The sequence below is a fragment of the Rhipicephalus sanguineus genome, chromosome 8 (assembly GCF_013339695.2).
Source record: "Rhipicephalus sanguineus isolate Rsan-2018 chromosome 8, BIME_Rsan_1.4, whole genome shotgun sequence".
In the NCBI taxonomy this organism is placed as follows: Eukaryota; Metazoa; Arthropoda; class Arachnida; order Ixodida; family Ixodidae; genus Rhipicephalus; species Rhipicephalus sanguineus.
In genome coordinates this window covers 39,992,679-40,011,423 of record NC_051183.1, presented here as the reverse complement: position 1 = coordinate 40,011,423, position 18,745 = coordinate 39,992,679, and the positions used below count along the sequence as shown (strand labels likewise).

Genomic DNA, 18,745 nt, shown 5'->3' with positions numbered 1-18,745 from the left:
ACCTGTTATCGCCAAGAGAAGAATAACATAACATACCCCTCACCAGAAGGTGATGTCGGGTCATTCCCAAGCAGGTGTAACTGCAAAAAGGTTCGTCTTGAATTGCTAAACTCTGTGCATCTGTTTAAAGGTTTTATAATCGTTCAGGTTCGGCTCGAAGGCGAGACAAATTCTGCCCATGTTATCACCTGTTATCGCTAAGAATAACATCAAAGGCTCTCCTCACCAGAATGTAATGTCGGACGATAACCTTGTCTCTCCTAAGCAGGCTCAACTGCTAAGCGTTCAACTCGAATATCTAAACTGCGTGTATATATTTAAATGCTTCACGATCGTAATGGTTCGGCTCGAAGGCGAGACTGCCAGTGTTATCAGCTGTGATCGCCAAGAAAAACAGATAGAGACAGCGTAAGAGGCTCTCCTCATCAGACGGTGATGTCGTACGACTCCGAGTCACCCCTGAGCAGGTACCGGACGTGGCCCGCCGTGCGCATGCGCAGAGCGGCCGGCGATGACGCCGGCGGCGGCGGTGGTGGCGGCGGCAGAAAGAAGGACGATGGCGGCGGTCCCGCCGACGAGGCCACCTGGTGGTGATATTGGCGGGCTGAGCTCGCTGCTGGCGACTCGAGCATTCCCAGCAGGCCCCGGTCGGTGGTAAAGGGCTCCCGGCCGTTCGCCTTCACGCGCCGAGTCTGCAGCGGCATGGTGGACCGTAGCGTGCGCCGCTTCTGCGACGACCACATGACCAGAACAAAGGGAGAGGAGGAGGGCAGGAGGAAGTGTGCGGGTACAGCTGTGAATCGTGTGAACACATTCTCAGCTTTCTGAGAGTAAGAGGGAAAGGGTAGGGAGGGTAATCAGATGCATGTCCTGTTGCTACCCTGCGCTATGAAAAAAAGAGGGGCGTAGAGAGAACGCTATAGACCATTTTAACTGAGAGGGGGAGCACCTTCTTTCTGGACTGTGGTACAGGAGTACAGAGGCTGACGTCGCTACCTCGGCAGTGCGTTTTTTGGGGTCACGCATATTTAACACAGCCCAAAGGGGACTGAGACAGACATCAGTATCGTTCATCGTATTGTTCTCTTTTTTCCCTGTTCTTCTTCTTCTGTCTTTTTCTAACAACTCTTGTCTATCATTTCTTATTCCCATTACCCCCTTCCCCAGTACAGGGTAGCCAGCCGGTCTGAGAAGCTTTCCTGCCCTTCCGTCTTTCTCTTCTTCCTCTTTCTCCTCCACAGGGGATTATGACGGCAACCAGGGAGCCTTCGTTGAAAAGTTGTAAACACCATTCCGCAGAAGGCACCCTGGGCCTGCGAAGCGTAGATGGAATGAGTTGTAATAAATAACGTACTGATTAGACAGAAGTTGCGTATCAGGGTTGCCTACTTGCTTCTTAGGTTTCTCGTTCACTTACCCACTGCGCTGTTGTGTGAGGCAATCGGAAACGTCCTGTCATGCGACACGTAGTTGATTCGTCGTTTGAAACGCTATCAGCTGCTACGATCTTGCGACCAAGACGCTTCCGTACCACGCAGTGCTCCCTACATCAAAAGCTGACATGAGAAGTAATCGCCAAATGCTGGTTCCTGAGTTTCGTGTCGTGGTCGCACCTCCGAGTCAGAATGTACAACTTCGTGACGTCACTCCTCGGAGATAAAGTCTTCTCGATAAATAAAAAGAAAGTAAAAAAAGCAAATGGAGATGCAATACGCATTCCGCAGCCAAGGATGAAAACTAATCTCTATGGCAAGACAGATAATACGAGCAGAGGGGGTGACAGGCAACCGTAAGGGGCGGGTGGTAAAGTAAGATGAAAAGATAACAGAGTGCGTATCTCTAAAACCGAAGTGGCGGGCGTCTCTACGTGCCTGTAGGCCTATCAGCTACGCAGTCTCTAAGCTCTACGCCAAGATGTTGGAAGCTTACCGGTGTATACGCGTAAGGAGATAGAAGAAACAATGATTGAGCAGTTTTTCGCGGTCGGCGCCCGTCACACCCTCTGTCGTATGTGGCGTGCTGCCGCTCTGGATGTGCCAAATCGCTGTCTCATCTAGAGTACAGTGATAAGAAGGGGCGTAAGGGAATCGCCTGTTAGGGTTGACGCTATCCTCCTCGCTCAGTCTTAAAATGATACAACAATGCTGCAAAGCGTCATAGGTGAGGATTGATTGCGGCCCTCACTGTGAATGGAGCAACGCAGGTAACCTTTTAGGTCGGAACGACAGAAAGGGAACGAGTTTGTGCACACTAAGAAAAAAAAACCGTATATGTTAATCTTATCGGTGAGTTCTGACTCACTAAGTATATGACTCTCTTTAAAGAGACACGTTAACTCTCGTTTAGGTCACACGACTCTCCGACGAGGGTATAACGGTCTCTAAAGAGAGTTCTCGTGTACCTTTAAAGAGAGTCATATACGTGACAAGTCAGGACTCACAAAAAAGAGTCAAATGACTCTTTTTTTTCTTAGAGTGTAGGGGTAATCATGTCACTCAAAACCGGGAAAAACCTAGAGGACTTGTCATTCTCCACGTAGTGTCCAAGGTAACAAGACTTGTTGGTGTAAATTGGCGCAAGCAATGTTTTCTGCCCGTCGCGAGCAGGTATGTAAAAGACGCTGTGCACTTGCTGCACAAACAGTACAAAAAGAATTGAGTGTTTATGAAAACCAGCCTCATTGGTCTACAAATACTAGGATAAGTACAGTTATAGGTGCTTGTCGAGCGACAGTTGTGTAAAGAACTTTTCTAATTGGGAAGCATGATTCTCTAAACTGCACATGTCCCCAAATAGCTGCCGTTTCAATAAAGTTTAAGTACTAGCTATACAACAACGGTGACGGAATTCCAACACCCATAGATTCCTTGGAAAAACATGTAGTGTCCAGCAAGACAATCCGAGGTGATGATACCGGGGTAAGCTGTCATGTTCCCCGACTAAACTCATACTTGCATAGGGCTGATTCTAAAATATCACATGCTCTGTCCATGGCTTTATCCTGATTGTCTTGACCTTGTTAATTTGACTGTGATTGGTAAAACAATAGGGATGAGGTACCACAGGAGTTAAAAACGAAGCGTTTATTCATTGACTTGCGCACAGAAGACCGGGCAGCACCTCAAAGCATTTTGTCTGAGCGTTTTAAAGAGATCGACGAATCAGGTCCTGCCACCTGACGGAAACCTATTCTTCCTATGGCATTCTTCGCTTCTTTATTGGAGCTTTGTTACGACAGTGAAGATGCTTGACAGCGGAGTAGAGTATTCTGCAGCTCTGTCGGAGATTGATGATCACAAAGCTTATTGAACTATGAGGCTAAAGCACTGTACTGATGAGATGGACGTTTCGGGTATGATTCCTAACGTCAGGTCGCGCATTGCAGTCCAGGCTCAAAGGAAGACGTTTTTTTTCCTCGCGATTTGAATGCGTAATTAAGAAAAGAAAAAAACTTAGATGTTGGAAACTTACACACTCTTCCCTGTCACGTCGTCTTTGATATCGTGTGTGTTGGTTCGGACATTGAACTTTGTAAACAGAGAATAGTAATTACAACAATAACGCAAGAATAATTGATGAAATTGACTGTTAGTATGATAGAAGAACTACATTTTTAAACGTGCAAATGTATGCACCAGAGAGAGACCGAGATGAAGTAAAATGCTTTACTAGAAAGAATCTCGACCAACAAAAGATTTCAGTGAACACAAGTAACATAAAACGTACAAAGAAAACAAACATAAATACAAAACATAACAAATTGTGCAACAGGAAACACGAGGAAACCAGGAGAGGTACAACCGTTTTTGTGTTGATAATTCTCACTACAGATATGTAGGAATAAGCACCCATATGAACAGTAATAGATCTAGACATGCGAATATATGAGTAATTCATGTAGAATATACGAAATGTTCGTTCTCGACATATTTTGATTTGATGTGTACTGATGTGTTTCATTTCAAGTTCAGGCACTGCAAACATTGTGGACTCTGCTATTTAAAGCTTACGTTAGCTTATACTAGGGTGGTCCTTTAGACTGCTCTGCTCTGCTGTGGAAGCGCCTCGAAGCTCATCTAAAAGAAGAACCAAGCTTCACGTTTAGTATAAGCGGGCTCCACTATAGTAATAAAGATAGCAACATAATAATCAGCTTTATAATTGTGTTATTCTTGAAATACAGCGTTCAATATCCTTTGAACTGCCAGCCTATCACACTGGAGGACTCTTAAACGACCACGCGAATGTGTAGTTAGACCCTGATGTTAATTACTGCCGTCCCAATGTGAACTACGTAAGCGTGACGTGACGTATTTCATAAAGCTTTGGCACGTTCGAACTGTTTCATTGCCCGAACAGCTGACAAAAGCTACAGCATTGAATCTTTCATTAACTGAAAAAAAAAAATGCATTTCTGGTTTGTCCGTGCTTACTGCCAGAGCTGGGCCGACCATGTAGTGCGTAGGACAAATGACCGGTTCACTATTTGTTTTACAAGATGGGTAATAATTGAAGGGGAGTGAACTCGAGGACAGCATAGAATAAAATGGCGCGATAAAACGAGAAAGTTTGCAGGTATAAGATAGAATAATGTAGTCAAAGGCAAGGCTAATTAGACACAGTTGAGAAAGGCCTTTGTCCTGCAGCGATACGACTCGGTTGTATGGTAGTGATTATGTTAATGCCGTCAAGAGCTATTCAACAGATTTGATGAAATCTTTAATCTCCCATAGATTGTAGTGAGGATCGGCAAGTAGCGTTCCACTGTGGGCAAGTAGCGTTCCACTTTTACGCTAACGAAATCATTCCACTCATATTAAGCGTAGCTGCAGTGTACATTCTCAACGGAAAAAGATTGGCACAAGTGAACGGTTGCCGGAGCAGCAAGATTGCCAAACGTGGCGCTGTTTTTCCTGAGCACGCCGATATCGAGAGTGCCAAGCACATTCCATTTTCCAAAGCAGCCGAGGCTGACGGAAAGTACTCCAGCAAAACTTTTTCGGGGTAACTGCGATAAAGATACGGTTGCTCGCAACTCCAGCAAAAAAAAAAAAAGTCATGTGCATAGCCACATCTGGCGATAAGCAATGAACAAGCATTTCTTTAATATATGGGCTTACGGATGGGTCAACAGCAAGATGGGCTGCTTTCCGCCGGTGGCCGGCCACCCCTGCTTTGGAAATGGAATGTGCTTGGCAATCTCGCATTCTCGCTATCGGCGTGCTCGTGAGCAACAGCGCCGTGTGTCGCGATTTTGCGGCTCCGGCCGCCGGTCACTTGTGCTAATCTTTTTCCGTTGAGGCTGTACCTAGACGACGACAGGTGCCTGAAGTTTTGTACAGGCAGCCGAACGGCGCCTGTTCATAGCACTGTTGTCACTTTGGCTAGAGTCTGTGTCGTGACTATAACTCTGGCTGGTACCTCGCCGTGAATGTAAAAGAACGTGATCCTTGTCATCACTGTATTTACAAAATGGTAGATACCTGATGTTTCGGTTTCGCAGCCGAAGCACGTGAGTTCACAGCACTGTTGCCGCTTGAGCTAGAGTCTGCATCTCGAATGAAACTTTGGCTTTTGTATCGATATGCATGTAACTGACATGATCCTTATAAACAGTGTGTCTATCAAATGGCAGGCGCCTGACGTTTCAGCTTCGTAGCCGGAGGACGGATGTTCACAGCATTGTCGTCACAATGGCCACTGCCTGTGTCTCGACTATAACTGTGACCTACGTCTCTCTATTAATGTAAAATAATGTCATCTTCATCACAAGTGTACCTATCAAATGGCAGATTCCTGACGTTTCGGCTTTGCAGCCATAGGACGGATGATCACGGACTCGTCGCATTAGCTGGAGTCTGTGTCTCGACTATAACTTTCGCTTAAGCCTCGCTATGCATGTAAAACAACGTGATTCTTATCGTCAGTGGCTGATGCCTGACGTTTCGGCTTCGCAGCCGATGGACGGGTGATCGCAGCGTGGTCATCACTTTGACTAGAGTCCGTGTCCCGACTAGAACTGTGGCTTAGGTCTAGACTAGAGCTTCGTTCCCTGGCTCGTCGCCTTCTGCGTCGCCTTTTAGCTTTGGCCCCGGCATTGTCCAGCAACGAGGGCTCCGTGTTGGTCCCCACGGTTCTCGTCCGAGTCACGGCGAGCACATCCAGGTTCTTCCACATTTGCGAAAGTGGCTGCTGTGGTGGCGACGGCTGCTCCGCGAGCATTTCCTTGCCTCCTTGTTGACGGTTAGGCCTAGGACTCAGATCATAATAAGCTTCGGGGTCCCAGTCCTCCCAGTGCTTCGACACACCCAACGATGTATGTTCCCAACGTAGAATAAAACAGAAAAAGAAAAACAAAGTGAAAGAAAGTCAAACAAAGAAGTAATACAACGAAACAAAATAAACTGAAAATGTAAGAAGGATTGTCGCGTGGCCAAGTCTGTGGCTAAAATACCTAGCGATAGCAAGTTCATGTCTGTCTTCCTCAGGGTGCTCGCTGATATTGACACAGGGCCCACAAGAAGCTTCAGGCAAGATGACACTGTTTCTCATGAACACTAAGCCCATATTCTATCGCAGCGAAAATGCTGGTAGGCTAAACATTTCGGAAGCTTAAAGATCACAATCTTGCCTATACAGACGAAACAATCAGTATGACTTGCAAAGGCAAGTTGTAACAACTGCATTTTTAAAAGCCTTAAAAGGACACAACCCCACAGCACTGTGTTGTGCAAACATTAAGACTCAAAAGTAGAAAAATAGCCTTACCCGAAGCCAGCCGCTCCCTTAGGCAGGGCGGCCCTGACACTACATTCGAGCACGTGTACCTGCTTGCACCATGTGCCGTCGATGTGTGTTTAAAATAAATGTAAGTACTAACAGTATGAAACAACAGTTTTTTTGTAGATGTTTATATCACCAGCTTAACAACGACCTCTTGTCGAGGTAACATTGATTCTGTTAGGATCTTTGTTTAACTACTTGCGTTTTGTACTTTCTCGTCAGGAATGCCGTGTTACGACGAAGCTCATGTGCCTCTCATTCGGCCATACGAAAATTTAGGAGACGCGAGATATTTGCCCGTCATTGCTTCAGGGCAAGATAAACCCCACAATATGTCTTTAAGAGTCTTACACACTCTGTATGTCGCACACGTGTTAAGTGGGGCTGTATATGCTTACCTCAACAGCTCCGCGCCACTTGTCGGCGGCGTGCCTGGCGAGCTCGAGCCTCCGTTGCTTGCGTGTCTGGTGCTTCTTGTACACGATCTCTATCACAATGAGCCCTATACCACCCACGATGCCGGCGCCCACCAGGATGAACACGCCTGCGAAGAAGCATGCCTTACGCACTTATATGCGCCATAAAGAAACACGACCAAAAAATTGACCTTATATCGGCGTACTTCGCTTCAAATGTCGTCGAAAGACGATAGTCTTCTGCCATTTATGTTTTGCCTTGCCTCAGACAGTGCCTCCTCTATGTTGAATCGGATCTCACCGGCATTGATAAAATAGAGGAGGCGCTGCGTGAGATATGGATGCCATCTGGCAGTGGTGTCAGGAAACATGAGCTTGTGCAGAACCCAGGGCCACTGCCAGGTGGCAGCACCATATCGTCGGCAGAGTGCTTTTTCGTGCATAGTGTCGCATTTTCAGCGCAGCCTAAGAAACACTAGCGTCTTTAGAATTACGTATCTATGTATTTTCTAGTAAAGGAACACACCACCTAATAATTACGTATTGATATTGCGCCTCAGATATGCGTAATATTTGCTTTTTGATCGACAATGTTCACAAGTATGAACGCAGCTACCAGATCAAGATGGCTGGGCGTTCAGCAAGTGCTTAAACTTTGGCCGGGTGGCTGAATCGTGTTACAGACAGATAGACAGAAAGACAGACAGATCAGAATTTCTGCGTTCAAGTATCCCAAGGAAGACTATCGTCTTTAAAATAACAAACATGTAAAGACCATGTCTTGAAAATATCGCAATCCACAACATTTGTATCCTCCAGCACTTGCGCCAATGCAGCGGACCTGTAAAAGAAATTGTTTAGCAGGATGGAAATTGTTTCTGACACATTAAGAGCGTTCTTAAATGCGTCTTCTGTTCAAGCTGTTGTACGTGATGAAACGCTACTTACTTCATAATTATGAATCTCTCCATGATAAGTTACACCAGTTTCCGCGCACTGACCTTGCCTATACAATGCAGGTCCGTCCTATAGCACGGGAACGCATCGACCAATCGAGGGATTTATAGAACGCTGACGTGTTATATTTGTAACAAGCTGACAGTTTAGCCTTGTTTGTAATACGTCCTTCTGACAGAAAAAAAGAAATCTTTTTAAGCACTCAAAAAGTAGAAAGAAAAATAAGGGTATTTGACACTCAATCCCATTCGTTCAGTTTATTTCAGCTTCCTGCGCATTGAAAATACTTTTCTTGCTTGAAAGATAACATAGTGTCCACCAGCACTTACGCCTATGCATATAGGACGTGTCAACGAAATAGTTTAGCAATAAAGACGAGATGGTACGTTTATAGTCATCTCACTGTGTTGAAAAGAAAGTTTGCAGGGAATAATAACTACGAGAAAATATATATTGGACAAATAACAAGCAGAAAAAGTGTTCGTGAGCAGTCGCACTGCTAAATGAACGAGTGACATGCGATACCAAACTGAACGAGTTACAACATATCGATAACAGAAGCGAGAAGTAAACGACCTACACCCTGAGAAAATTAATGCGAACACGCTTGATCAGTTTTCTGCTGACGAAGCATGGAACTGCTGCTGCAGGAATAACAATAGGACGTGCCACAAGAACATTTTAGCTGAAAGAAAAAAAAAGCAAAATTTCGAACAGTTGTTCGAGATCACTGACCCGCCATGTTGGTAAGTCCCAGCGTTGCCGGAGTGCGTTCATTCTTGGTTTCGCATTTTTCGCCGTCGCGGATTATCCACTTGCTGTCTAGCTGTTCCATGTAGCCACCTGGATTGAAGGAAAGGATGCAGGGGCGAAAGATTAGCCAAAAAGATTAGGACTCCTTTCTCGTTCCAGCGAAATGTGTATTTATTCTAGCCCAGTTCTGTTTCTAATAATAATAATATCTGGCGTTCAGCGAGCCAAAACCAAGATATGATGGACGCCGTAGTGGAGGGCACCGGAAATTTCAACCATCTAGCGTCCTTTATGGCGCCCTGACATCGCACAGTACACGGGCATCTAGCCTCCATCGAAATGCGGCCGCCGCGGCCGGGATCGAACCCACGACCTTCGGTTCAGCAGCCGAGCGCCGCAACCACTGTACCACCGCGGCGGACTGAGTTCTGTGTCTGTTTTGTGATAACGACAACTGTTTCTCTAAAATAAGTAATGATAATTTCTGGGGTTTTATGTGCCAAAACCAAGATATGCTTATGAGTGACACCGTAGTGGCAGACTCCGCGTTAATTTCGATCTCCGGTTGTGCTTTAACGTGCGCCTAAATCTAAGCTCACGGGTGTTCTTTGCATTCCGCCCCGCCTTGGACAGATTAGAGCCGGCTTAAGGTGGGGTGAGACTATAAAAGTTAGTTTCAAATTTGGCTATACAGCAGTGGTAATAAAAGCTATGAATTTGAAAGACAGACGCAGGTTGCATTGGAATTCAACATTAGTTTAAAATTGTATTTAGTGTTTTTTGTTTGTGCTTTTTAGTTTTTCTACATATGTACTTTTTGATTAAGATCTAATTACCTGCAGAGAATTGCAATTTTGTACAAAGGTATACCCACTGACGCTTTACAGAAGTGGGACTAAAATTGTGAGCGTACAACAAAAACGAGATTTGTCGGTTTTTTACGTTTGTCGATGTGTGAAAATCGACACCTATGAATGTGTTTTTAATAATAAAAAAATACAAATGCACCTACGCTACTGATTCTAGTTCCAGTTATGTAACTGCCACTAAATCAACACATATGTGAGACCTTTTGTTTCCTTACGCCTTACAGTTCCCGAAAAAGAGATACAAAAACTTTCAAAAGCGTTGTTTAGAGAAAAGCGCAGAAACCCACATTTCCTACCAACGTGTCGAAGAAAAAGCACCGAGAATTATTTTTGAAACCGCAAGTACCCAGATGTGATCAATATTCCAGAAGATAAAGAAATTCTCTATCAGATGATTGCAAAATCTGAAAAACTAATTTTTTGACGACCAAACGAAGTCTCACCCCACCTTAAAGAGCTACGCTGTTAAGGGAGAAGTCAATACAGTGTTCGGTCGCGTGACTCACTCTCGTGCATTTCGAGGAGCGTGAGGGTGACCTTGTCGACCCAGAAGGAGTTGCGTTGCAGGCCTATTCCGTACCCCGAGCGACCAAACTGCTCGCCGGCTGTGACCAGGTCGCAGTGCTGGGCCGCCTCGAATTCCAACCGGGAAGAGTCCCAGATGAATGCATCCAATTGGCTGGATTATGTAATCAGAATTAATTATTGATATGATTGATTATATTTCAGACACAGAATGAGTCTTGGATGGCAAGGCTAAAGGCAGAACACTGTCTGCCTGACTGAGGCCTTGTCACCCATACATTGCTCCAACAGTGAGGCAGCATAGAACACAAGGGCAGACAAAGTTTCTACAAAAGAGTAACAATCATAAATTTGCTACATGTAAATGAAAAAAAAAGAATAACACAATTTCCTAACAAATTTAAAAATAATAACACAAATTAGCTGACCTCACTCCAATGCAGACATCTAAAACACTTCCATGCTACAAGTAGACTCGCTATATTTGTTCCGAATAGTTGTATTGGGCAGTTCAGGTGGACGTCTAAGTTGCGTGCCAGTCTATAAGTAGTTATCTTACTTATTACATTTACCTCTTCTTCTGAAGGCACAAAAAATTACGCGGACTTCGCGTGAAGTGGGAATCCGCTTAAGCGGAGTTTTGTATTGATGTTAGGTAAAAAAGCTATTTTTACATATAGCTTTTCTGGACACAAACTGAACACAGTAATGCAAACGATAATGGATATATGGACGACAGCATTGTGATAATATTTAATTGCTGTGTCCTGGTCTTCCGCGCTATTCTCTGTTATGTTATTCATCACCAACAGCCTCAAGCTATTGCACTACTCCCTGTTTGGTCAGACACAGGGACGTCTGCAAATTGCTCGGTTATGAAACCTGTGGAATGCAAAGCTTCAAAATGTCGTTGAAGAACTGGATCATTATAAGGGACAAGATTTGACAGCGAGAAATAGACTTGTTACCGACTTTTGTCAGCACGTATTCTCTTGAAGCCTAGACGTGCAAGGACTACTTGAAGTGTGTAGGAGTCTGTGCACGGTTAGCGCTCATTTCTTCGGCAAGGTATCTTGTGTTTCTTTCGCAGTTTGCTTTTGCCGCCTATAGAAATTTCGAAATGCCTGAATGCTGGGGCACCGTCACCTTGTCGTGACTGTATAAAATGTTTCCTCTCTCTCTTTCAGCATCATTCATTTTAAAAGCTCGTACATATCAATTAAATAAATTTCAACAATACGTGAATGAAAGGGCAATAAAGAAGTCAATGGAAATTAAACTGAACCTCCCCGAACGGAACTTGCCCAAGGTATGCGTAGAATCACTTTCATTCGGCTTGCTTCTACTAGAGTTGCGGCTGCTTTGTATACGGGTTGCGGGAAGAGTGATGTTTCAGAATGCGCATGGTCTTGAAGACAGTGTGTATGCACTCACGTCATCTTGCATTCTACATTCCTCCCATACACGTACAGTGGCGTCCACTCTTACGAGTGAACACGGCTCAGTGTGGCCACTCTCCGCGTAGCGCCAGTGCAGCCGGCGCGGCCGCGCATCGTAGCGTAGCGGCGCATGCGCACAGGGACACACGGGATGCACTTTGCGTCGTCTGCTACATCACTCGAGCACGCCGCTCCGTAGTAGCCAGGCTTGGCCAGGCGCCGCTCTTGCTTGGCTGTAGTACAGCAAGAGCGGCGCGCTTGTGTGCGCTTGTGTGCGCCTGCGCCGCTTTGGTTCGATGCGCGACCACGCCTGATGCACAGGCATGGCGGCCAGTGCTATATATATATATATATATATATATATATATATATATATATATATATATATATATATATATATATATAGGAGAACTAACAGACAATAACGCCAAGGAAAGTATAGGGGTGTTATCTGTAGTATTTAGAATATAAATGTGAAGAAAGTAAAGTGGACGAAAAGATAACTTGCCGCCGGCAGGGACCGAACCTGCGACCTTCGAATAACGCGTCCGATGCTCTACCACTGAGCTACGGCGGCGGTCATCCTCCCGTCCACTTTAAGGGGTATATATCTGCATTTAAACCTTGGAGTGTTAGTCAGCGCCAATCGCAGCCATGGCGGCGAGTGTGGAACACTCTTTTTTTGCCTTTCTGGCGTCACGTAGCACGTGATCTTTTTACGAGCTCGCAGCTGACCAATAATCCCTCGCATACTACCTGAAGGCATCAAGTCTGCCAGAACGAGACCCTTGCTATGAATGAAGGAAAGAAGATGACTCTTAAGGGCTCATTTTCTTTGTTAGACACAATATTAAGGAGAACTAACAGACAATAACGCCAAGGAAAGTATAGGGGTGTTATCTGTAGTATTTAGAATATAAATGTGAAGAAAGTAAAGTGGACGAAAAGATAACTTTACTTTCTTCACATTTATATTCTAAATACTACAGATAACACCCCTATACTTTCCTTGGCGTTATTGTCTGTTAGTTCTCCTTAATATTGTGTCTAACAAAGAAAACGAGCCCTTAAGAGTCATCTTCTTTCCTTCATTCATAGCAAGGGTCTCGTTCTGGCAGACTTGATGCCTTCAGGTAGTATGCGAAGGATTATTGGTCAGCTGCGAGCTCGTAAAAAGATCACGTGCTACGTGACGCCAGAAAGGCAAAAAAAGAGTGTTCCACACTCGCCGCCATGGCTGCGATTGGCGCTGACTAACACTCCAAGGTTTAAATGCAGATATATACCCCTTAAAGTGGACGGGAGGATGACCGCCGCCGTAGCTCAGTGGTAGAGCATCGGACGCGTTATTCGAAGGTCGCAGGTTCGGTCCCTGCCGGCGGCAAGTTATCTTTTCGTCCACTTTACTTTCTTCACATTTATATTCTAAATACTACAGATAACACCCCTATACTTTCCTTGGCGTTATTGTCTGTTAGTTCTCCTTAATATTGTGTCTAACAAAGAAAACGAGCCCTTAAGAGTCATCTTCTTTCCTTTATATATATATATATATATATATATATATATATATATATATATATATATATATATATATATATATATATATATATATATATATATATATATATCTGGTTACGCCACTGTACCACACCCTAGAGTAATGCGGAATGACAACTCACTTGTTCTTCAGGGCCTCAATACCTTCTTCTACGGTCTCGTAGTTCTTGCCCTCCATGATCCTGTACATGTTGGACAGCTCCACCTGTCGCCGGAAGTACATGTCCACTGCGCTCCCTTTGACCGTGGCGTACGTAAAGTTCTCCGACGGATTCCGCAACTGCAGTGTGGAAGGTGAATGAAGGATGTGAGCCATGGAGAAAACACATGGCATAGCGCTCCACAAAGCTTTAATCTCGTGAATATTTAAGGCAGATATTGAAAATCATTGACACTGACATGACACAGACGTTAGAAAGCATTCCGGGGAGCTCTGTTCACGATAACGTCTCGCCAAGTGCTGTGTTGGGCGTCGACGTCATGTAGGATAACCTGCTATCTAAGCAGCGTAGGGGGTCGAGAAGGCCTAAGTGGCACGTCACCGCACGGCGTATTGAGTATTGGCTAAAGGAGTACTTGCCGAGGTCCACGGAAGGAAAAAAAAAACTGAGAAAGTTTAATACTATACTTCAATGAGTACGTGCGTAGGTTATGCCAAAACATCGCAAGAACAAGGCAGTGAGGTTAGACGGACTGCTTTATCTAACGGCGGAGTTGTTTAGACCTGCCGTAATCAGTACAGCGCGAACAAAAACTACGGACGGGTACGCGCCACAGGAATTGGGCAAGCCCCACTACCGAGTACTGCAGGTGCGAGCGGTAAACGAAAACGAAACGAGCGTTAAATGAACATTCGAAAGAGAGAGAGAGAAAAAGAGATAAAAAGAAAGAGAACGTGAAAAATAGAGTGAGAGAAACAAAGAGAGAAAAAGAGAAAAAATAAAGAGAAATAAAGGGAATAAAGACGTCACAATATAGAAAGACAGAGAAGACATAGACAGAGAGAGGGATGGAAAAAAGACACAAAAATGAGATAAAAAAACAGAAAGCAAGACAGAAAGAGAAAGAAAGAGAAATAGAAACAAAGAAAGAGAGATAACGATAGAAAAAAGAAAGCGATAAATAAAGAGGGAGAGATAGAGAAAGAAAGGGAAGAAGAAGAAAGATATAAAAAGCCAGAATGAGAAAGAAATAGATATAAGAGAAAGAAAGAAATAGAGAGAAACATATACGAACGAATACAAGAAACAGACAGAAAGAGAAAGAAAGAGAAAAAGAGAAAAAAGGAAGGCCACCCAGAGAAGACAGGTGTGGGAATTGTATCATTCTCTCTAGACTGGTCATGCTCGATTCGGTTAGCGGATTTCACCCCTATTTACCAGGCTGAATTGCTGGCAATAATCCTAGCATTGAGTAAATTGCCCCAGTGTCTATAAGCACTGGTTGTTTTAACAGACTGCCTCTCTGTCTGTTCTGCCTTAAGTGCACCTAATTTATCGAGTACTTTACAGACATTCTATTCGCTGATTCCCAGACATGTGCAGCTGGTTCGATTAGTGTGGGTATACCAGGCCATAGAGGTATAGAACTCAATGAATATGCGGATGCACTGGCAATATCATCCCATGATGGCCCTATTTTGTCTGTATTGCCCACGTCAGCGTATGTCACAGCAGCGAGATTTGAAAAGCGTACCACGGCCAATAACTTCGATAAATCTCCTTTGTTTTCATCAGATTTCCCACAACTAAAGTTTCCTTGGAAGAGCAGATGGTGTTCATCTAGGAAGGAAGAAATACTAATTACAAGGCTACGTTGTCGAGTCCCACCACTGAACTTATACCTTTACAGGTCTGGTCTGGCTCAGTCACCCTTATGCCTTCACTGTAATGAGAGGGAATCTCTGAAGCACTTCTTTTTGACGTGCCGAAGATTTAAAACACAGAGGAAAAGACCACTAGAAGAACCCCTTACGGAAGTTGGGCTTGAATTTATCACATCCGGTGATTCTTTCATTTGGGGCAACCATATTTGGTTTTAGCCACAGGAACGTTTTCAACTCTGGTATCTAATTTTTTACGAGAATCAAAAAGACTTGAATGTTATGTGTAGTTGAATTCAGTTGTCTTAGATGCAACTGTATATATTTGTTTTTATTATTGCTGTTGTTGTTTCCATATAGGCGTTTTTTTTTCGTTTTTTTTAAATCTTGCGTGTTAATATGTAAAGGCTAAACATTTCATTTTCAACTCTTTCCTTCAGTTAGTGAATTAGTTTCCTAAGCAAGGCACCGTCCGCTTCATGGCCTATCGCCCGGAGTGGGTTGCGCCAATGTACTAAGGAGCCAGCCAACCAACCAATTCTTCAGGCTTGGCATGACTAGTGCGAAGCTGCGATAAGTTTTTTTGAAGCTGTCAACACGGTCATCAATAGTCAAAATCTGCACAATCAAGCAGTTATACAGCGCAATGCGCATGCCTTATCTCACGCTTTGTGGTCGTGAAAGTTGCTTACGCATGTTGTAGTTATGAAATGGCTAAGCCCTCAAATTTGCACCGCAATATTTCCACTAACACCCGCAGCACAGCATTCCTCAAAAATAGGTCCTAGAAACGCCTGGTTACGCTCACAAATTTGGTCAAACGAAGCTCTATTTTAGCACGAAGGACATTGATTTTGTCATCAGCAATGCACTTTTACCCTGTTGTAGACTTTGTGAAGGTATTGTTTCTTTTGTGGATCTCTGGTATTGTTACGTTTGTGGATCACTAGTGTGGATACGAAGACACAAAACTGCTCGGGATGCGGTTGCGAAATGGTTTTGACACGGCAGTGATTACTTTCACCTCACGTCAGCTATTTATTCATTTGTGATTTTTCTCAATGTCATTAGAGCTGTAGAGGGACCCCGGTGGCACATTTGCTGCAAAAATCAGCAGTGCCATAAAAAAATCTGAACATAAAAATTTTGGTAGACACTACTGGTGAAGGATCTGATTGTACGTAAGTATTATTTATAATTGCATTGCTTGAGCGATATATGGCAACCCTAGTCGACATTAGATGATATATAGCCAACACTAGCAGCATTAGCAACCGTTAGCAGAAAATAGCCAGCACTAGCCTGCATTTAGCCAACCCTAGCCCGTAATATAGCCATTATTAGTCAACTCTACACTACACTGGCCAACACTAGTCATCATTTAGTGAGTATTTGTCATCAGATAGTTATCAGTAGCCAGCACTAGCCGTTATTAGCCAGAGCTTAGCCAGCGCTAGTGGACATTAGCCATAATTCATCCAGAATTAGCCGCTATGAACCAGTTTCAGCCACTGTGGGTAATATTCTAGTAAAAGCGGAAGGCCAAGTGCTGGTTGTAGGGGAATAACCAAGGCAAACCACGTGATCAGCGAGCACCTATGATAGTGAGCAGCAGCAGTTAAAAACGGTAGAGGTTACTTGCCCTCGGATCGTTGATTCCGGAAAGTGAAGATTCGGGCTTTTCTAAGACGAGAAATGCTGCCAGGTTGGCAGTGTAGGAGGCTACCACAATCATGGCAAATCCAGCCCAAACCATTCCAAGGACGCGGCCGCTGAAGCTTCTAGGAGTGCCTGGAGGAATCAGATTGAGGTTAATCGTCATCACAACAATCACTAATCATCATCATCGTTATCCATGTCCACTGCAGTACGACAGCCTCTCAAAAGCTAACTCAAAAACCCTCATCTTAATGTTGTGTGATACCATCCTACGCTCTGGAAAAGCTCGGAGACAAATCGCGTGAGAGATACCTGTGCGAACGGACGCATCGATCATGCGTTGATCGCAAGAGCAGTCTCACTCCCGCTAGCGTCTTATGTACGCAAGGCTGTTGCGTGCGCTAATCTGTCTACACTAGTGGACATCAGCGCAGGCACCACAGCCAGGGTCCTGTATAGTAACTTTCGAAGAAAACGTTAACGCTTCTTGTTATGATTGACATTCACAGCCTGTGAAGGTGCACCTTCAGCAATGCCGCTGTTGAGCAGTACTCCCCACGCAAACCAGATGGCGCTGGAAAGGTTGAGCGCATCTTCCTCCGTCGCATCGCTGTTGGGGAGCTTATATCGACCGAAGGGGCTGAACCGGTCGAGCAGGTACAGCGCCAGCGCCACCACGTGAACAGACACCATCACCAGAATCCATAGCGTCTTTTGGAAGGGCTGAAGAAATGACGCCAGCGTAGAACTCTTGTCTTGCTGCGAGAGGTCATGAAACACAAATAACCACTCCTGGTCACGTCTCTGTCTTTCGAAACTTGGAATCTCTGCGTATTCAGACGTAAGCACTCCAACAATTCAAGGCACTACATGATGAACATTGAATTTCATTGATTTTCGACATTCTAACATTCGGAATGCTGAGGGCCGGGGTCAAAAAGGCACTAGTGTATCATCTTAGTAGAGGGCGATAAAAGGGCTGACGTCACTCCGCAGTGTTCACCGCGCCTCCCTATCGCCTAGTGGCGCTTGCGTCGCGCGCGCGTGGACCACGGCTCAGTAGAAACGGCAGGTTTGCAGAGAGTGAAACAATCTTGATGAAATAGTTAGTGCCACGTTCTTAGTACATTGTTAGCACAGCGTTCCGGAAAACATGCTCAGGTTAGAATAACAAGCTTGCACCTATAATCAAAATTTCATGCACTCATCGCTCATGCTTTTCTTTTATTCAAGATCAAAACCTCAATACATTCAGGCGTGGACACTTTCACGACACTTCAAGTTACTTCACTTCCAAAAGTATGCCGAGATTGAAATAATCAGTCTGCATCCATTGTAAACATTAAAGCTCTTCATAGGCAGTTTTCTTTTTCATCAAATAGATAGTCGGAAGTCGGAATACATTCAGGCATAGACACTTCAATTTACTTCACCACCCAAAAACGTCGAGATTGTAATAATCTGTTTACGTCTTAGATCAAAGTCAGATATTTTGATCACTTCGTAATTTGAGCTGACACACATATCACACACGAAATCGTTGCGCGCTTATTTTTGTCGTATCTTTCACGTATTATTTTTTATTTTTTCTTATTACTGCGAAGCTTGCTGCGCTCTGCTATACACGGTCGTTTTCTTGACGTTGTTACTATCGTTTATTTTCATAATTCTGACCATGTACGTTGTACGTAACGCGCTGTAAGCCCTCCCTCCTGTATCTATTTCTTTAATTCCCAGAAAATAAATAAATGAATAAGTATACATTCAATACCGAACTAACTCGCGCACATACCAAACTAAGGAAAGACCTGCTTGCGAGGTAATCTTACATGGTATTATCAGCCTCGTCTAGCCTTTTCTTTGATTCAACGTGCCGTTCTGCTTATCATAAACATTAGATGGCTAAATTTTTCACGAGAATGGCTGCGTGTTTAGCCCGTGGTACATGTAATAGTTTTACTG

General features: G+C 44.3%; 1 protein-coding gene across 1 annotated transcript in view; it reads right to left on the bottom strand.

Moving 5' to 3' along the window:
• Positions 1-402: 402 nt before the first annotated feature.
• Positions 403-18,745, bottom strand: part of LOC119401758 (glutamate [NMDA] receptor subunit 1) — a 155,157-nt gene continuing 136,814 nt past the window's right edge. Inside the window, exons 13-19 of the mRNA XM_037668723.2 lie at positions 17,308-17,542; positions 16,767-16,915; positions 13,425-13,582; positions 10,285-10,457; positions 8,892-8,999; positions 7,182-7,327; positions 403-728 (exon numbers count right to left, since the gene is read on the bottom strand). Coding sequence (XP_037524651.1) covers positions 426-728; positions 7,182-7,327; positions 8,892-8,999; positions 10,285-10,457; positions 13,425-13,582; positions 16,767-16,915; positions 17,308-17,542 — 1,272 coding nt within the window. The 3' untranslated portion in view covers positions 403-425. The remainder of the gene's footprint in view (positions 729-7,181; positions 7,328-8,891; positions 9,000-10,284; positions 10,458-13,424; positions 13,583-16,766; positions 16,916-17,307; positions 17,543-18,745) is intronic.